The 4,745-nt window shown below is 38.5% G+C and overlaps 2 protein-coding genes across 2 annotated transcripts; one reads left to right on the forward strand and one right to left on the reverse strand.

The window, feature by feature from the left end:
* Positions 1-2,675: 2,675 nt before the first annotated feature.
* C8R40DRAFT_1052743 (uncharacterized protein) lies at positions 2,676-3,008 on the reverse strand (the record flags this gene model as incomplete). The annotated part of the gene is made up of 1 exon (XM_046224779.1): positions 2,676-3,008. A coding segment is annotated over one exon (333 nt), but the record flags the coding sequence as incomplete, so codon positions are not given.
* On the forward strand, positions 3,007-3,958 carry C8R40DRAFT_1071880 (uncharacterized protein; the record flags this gene model as incomplete). Its single annotated transcript, XM_046226396.1, has 6 exons — positions 3,007-3,205; positions 3,452-3,535; positions 3,626-3,696; positions 3,746-3,825; positions 3,851-3,861; positions 3,936-3,958. The coding sequence occupies 6 exons, from the start codon at positions 3,007-3,009 to the stop codon at positions 3,956-3,958; spliced, it is 468 nt and encodes a 155-aa protein (XP_046083503.1).
* Between the last annotated feature and the right edge of the window lie 787 nt (positions 3,959-4,745).

Raw genomic sequence — 4,745 nt, forward strand, 5'->3', positions numbered from 1 at the left:
CCATAGAATAAACAGAAGACAGATATGAAGAAAGTGAATGTTGAGCATGTTTATCATGAGCAGTAGCATCTACTGATGCAACCAGGTATGCATTTCGAAGTCCATCATAAGTGAACTTTTTCTTTGGTGGGAGACAGTAACTATCAATTTCGACTTCACCATTTTTCTTAACTTCAAACACTATAGCCACCTCTCCTTGATCTTTTCTAATCAAATCCTCGAGGTTACTAGAAAACCCTGTGCAACTGGATTGGCTGTTGTGGATTCTGTAGCTTTCTCCATCTTAGATGAATTGGCTAATATTGCTGCAGTACCTCTAGCAAAAGTTGGTACAGTAATTCTTCTATTGGTCAATGGTTCAGTCAGAGTGATAATCTGTCTTCCATCTGCAAAGTTCTGAATGTGAGTTTGTAAAAGTGCATCAAATGGCCTTCCCAATAATAGATCATAAGCTGGTTCTTTAATCACATGAACTTGCAAGAGGACAGTCATATCACCAATCAAAAATGGCACATTTCTAGCCAGTCCTAATGACTTTTCTAATCCTTTGTTTGCACTTTGCATATATATTACTATGTCCGGATCCCAGATCAAACCTGCCTTCTCTGCTTTCTCTTGAGAAGTGGACACAATCTGTGAACCTGAGTCCAGAAGACTTTCCACATGTTCTCTTCCATTCAATAGTGGATATATTGATCTCAAACTTTGAGAATCTTTGGCTACTACAATTTGTTTTGCAGTTTCTTTAGGTGCCAAAGTTTCTAAATATTGAAGTACCACATCTCCAACTACAAAAGCTGAGATTTGCTCACCACTGTTGGTTCTTTCTGTTTTCTTTTCCCAAGTCACACTAGGTAATGAATCAATATCAATAGTGTCACTGTCAAGTTGCAATTCCTCAAATTGGGCTTTCACTTGTGTAGACTTTGGTTGTTCCCCAGAGTTGACCCGTTGTTGAGTGACTCTGTATTTCAATTCTTCTCTGATAGGCTTCGAAGTAGACAACAGATCACTAGCCTTGACACAAATATCATTGTCCAAGATTTTATCAACCAAGTCATTTACTTTTCCCAATCTTTGTACAGGGGCAATGAACTTATATGCTGGTCCAATCTCAGACTTGTCAATCTGTTGTATTGATCTATCATGCACTCCTCTGTCTACAGCTTGTATGCCTTTCATAGGCAGTTCTGATACATCCTTCACATTGATAAATGGAATTTCTGGAATATCTCCTTCATCAAACCCAATATCTTTCAATGTTTCCTTTTCTCTACTTCTCCAGTTCTGATTTTCATAGGATTTGGCTGCTTTATCAGGCCGGTTCTCAAGGGACTTTGCTACAGCTTTCCTACTTGTATTATGAGTAGGTGTCCCAATCATTGAACTCCTCATTTTTCCGACTCTTCCTTTTGCCTTCTTGTTTGAACAAATGCCTCAATCTCAGCCATAGTAGGCATTGACTGCTGAGGTTGTGTATGCATACCCATGTTAGGGTAGTTTGGAGTCATACTATTCTGGTTTTGATACATTGAGTTCAACATATGCATTGTAGGACTTGTACTTGGTATATAACTATTCATCTGACTACTTGGATTCCATCCAACTTGTGAGAATTGACTCTGCATCATAGGATTATGCTGAGGCATATAGAATGGTTGTTGCATAAACTGATTCATTTGGCCAGGCATTTGATACATCATTTGAGATGCAGGATTATTCAGAGATTGAAGTTCTTTTTCTAAGTTGGCAATTCTCAAGTCTTTATCACTTAGCTGATTGCTTAAGTATGTAGACATAGTAGCAGTGTTGATCATTCCGGGGATATTATTCGGAGTGCTCTGCACTAAGTTCACTTGCTTTGCATTGTCTTTGTCCCGCTTTTCCTTTTCCAAATAATAATAATCTATTCTATCTTTTTCTGATACTGCTCCTATTGGTTGCCTTGGAATAGGATAGTTGCCAGGTAATCTAGCTCTACCATTCACAAGTACAATCCTTCCTAGTTCCAGCAAATCTTGCCTATGATGACAATCATTTGCCACATGACCTTCTTCACTGCAGAAGTAACATACTACTTTGCTAAGATTGCCATGCCAGTCATAAGGAGCCTTGTTATTGTCCCGCATTTCTACATTCTGTGATTTTACTGGATTAGCTTCAAATCCAGCAGGCATCTGATGAGAAGCATATCCTTGAGGAACACTCCCTCTGGGAACATTATTCTGTTGATAAGTTCTCATGAACTCATTGATCTGCTTAGAGTTTTCTTGTCTAACTTGATCTTGAGAGATTTTGATTGTATCCATTAATACTGCAATTTTCTCACTAATCAAGTCATTAATTTGCTGCTGAAATTGTTCTTGCTTGATGTGAACAGGAGGAGCATAACTAGAACTTGCATTTGTAGCAACAGATGACATAGGATCTGTACCTGGCATAGTACCTCTAGCTATAGCTTCCCCTTGTGCAATGACTTCATCAATATCATACATGTCATCAGGTCTCACTTTTTGACCTGCCGGAACTGTTCTAGTTTTCCCTTTAATATGTAATGCAGCAAATATAGCATTTCGGAAACCTATGTCCAGAGCTCTGGTGAATTTCTCCACAAGTTCTCTATTAGTGACTAAAGGCTCGGGTTGTACTGCTGCTCCTGCCACTTGTGGAGGATTAAGCTCTTTCTTTACTGCTCTAAATCTTCTTACAAGGGCCATGTATTCATCCAAGTCATCACTTCCAATATTTTTGTACTTTTTGAATAAACGGTTCAATTCTCTCATAGTTCCCCGTTCTTCATCAGTAGCTCCTGGGTAACTACTCAAAACTACTTTCTTGAACTCTGTAAATGTGCTTGTAGCAGTGCTGTACTCAGACATAGCTTTCCATTCCCAAGCTACTTGTTCTTCTGGATACCTCACTGTCCACTTCTTTTTGTCTAATTCATTATTGATATTACAATCAGTGAATAAATTTTCCAAGTCATCAAAATATCTTCTAACTTTCATGGGATCATCTGTTCCTTCTGCAGTCAACCTTGGTGCATCTCTAGAACCAGGTCTAGGCATTGTGCTAGAAGATCCAGACATTGTGATAGTTGTTTTATATAATGAATTTCTTGGGGATGATGTTTGCTGGGAGTTTGGATTAAAATTCAAAAAGCCTGGTGATATTGCTTGGCCAAAACTGAATGCAAATGGAGGAGGTGTTTTACTTCCTTCCTTGTATTCAAGATCAAAGAGTGATTCAGAATCTGTCTCTTCTTGTTTTATTTGTTCAACTGCAGAACTTGATTCAGGAAGCTCTAATTCTTGTCCTTCTTCTGACTCTGAAAATTCAGGTGGGAAGAGTTGTGTAGAAGCAAAGTTCTCAAATTCTACAAAAGATTGTTCTTGTTCTGAGTTTATACTGTGATCTTCTTCCTCTGAAGCTTGATGATCAAAACTTCCAGGAATGGAATTAGATGCAGGAAGTTTTTCAATCTGTCTGACTGTTAACTCAGGGGAATTGGGTAATGGGATATGTTGTGCAAGAGGTGAGATAAGCAATGATGCTGCTCTCTGTTGTTGAAGTTCCAAGTTGGATTGTATTCTGTCTTTGGTAACACTCTGCAATTCCGACACAGCTTTGTCTCGGATTGGTGTAGAAGACTTTTTCTCTGGACTTGGGATTCTTTGTGAAGAAGAAGATCCTTCAGTTAGCTTAGAAATATTTGAAGATAACTCTTTATAAGATTCTCTTCTAGCACTTCTTTGAGCTCTCTGTTGTTTCTGTTCTTCTTGTTTTTGTCTCAAAGCTGTTTTTGCAGCTTCCAGATCTAATTGAGTAAGTTGTACTTGACTCTTTTTAGGTGCAATGGTGGTAAGTTTTGGCTAAAAGCCTTGCAAATTTTCCAATGAATTTTAATCTTTTGACCCCCTCGCGGTGGGCTCCAGATGATATGCTGACTTTAGGCTAAGTGCAAAATGCAAATGCAAGAACAAATCTCACACAAACACCAACACCAACACACACAAAACTAAGTCAAACACAAGTTCGGAGGGGTGCACAGAAAGATTTATTATATTCAATGTACAAAATGCTTTTAAGTTGGTTATAACAAGTGTAATAGATTTTCTTTCACAAGTTCTATAAAACTTGGGCTTGATATTCAAAGGTAACTTTGTAACTTCTGAACTGAATAACTTTACTTGCTTGTACTGAATAACTTTACTCTCTTTCTTCAAGTCAAATAGTACAATCTTTCTGAGTTATACAATTCTTTCTGTCTAATCAAGTGTATTCTTTCTATGCTGAAACTAAACTCCCTTCAAGTTGTAGGACTAGCAATCTCTACAGAAGTGGGGGTGGAGCAAGCTTGTCCTGTCTCGAGGTTTTTACTGGTATATATGCAATTCTGGGGGCCTAGAGCTAGCCCAGGGTCTAGGGTTTTATTATGCTGCACATGGTTCGGAATATCTTGTTCCGAGGTAACCATGTGCATATTTTATTGAACCATCTGACTCCCGGATAAACTCCGAGACTCACATGAACATCAGGTACCAATCATAATAAACATGTGGTTGAGTTTCTTTAGCTATTGTGCCACTGTGCCTGGTTGCATCAGATATCTGTCAGGCATGAGCTGCTTTAGCTATTGTTCCCTTGTGCCTGGTTGCATCAGATATCTGTCATACATTCCGAGTCTATTATGCTTTTGAGCTGCTTTAGCTATTGCTTTGGAAATCCGAGCATATGCAGTATGT

Source organism: Lentinula edodes (assembly GCF_021015755.1).
Source record: "Lentinula edodes strain Le(Bin) 0899 ss11 chromosome Unknown C8R40scaffold_32, whole genome shotgun sequence".
Classification (NCBI taxonomy): domain Eukaryota; kingdom Fungi; phylum Basidiomycota; class Agaricomycetes; order Agaricales; family Omphalotaceae; genus Lentinula; species Lentinula edodes.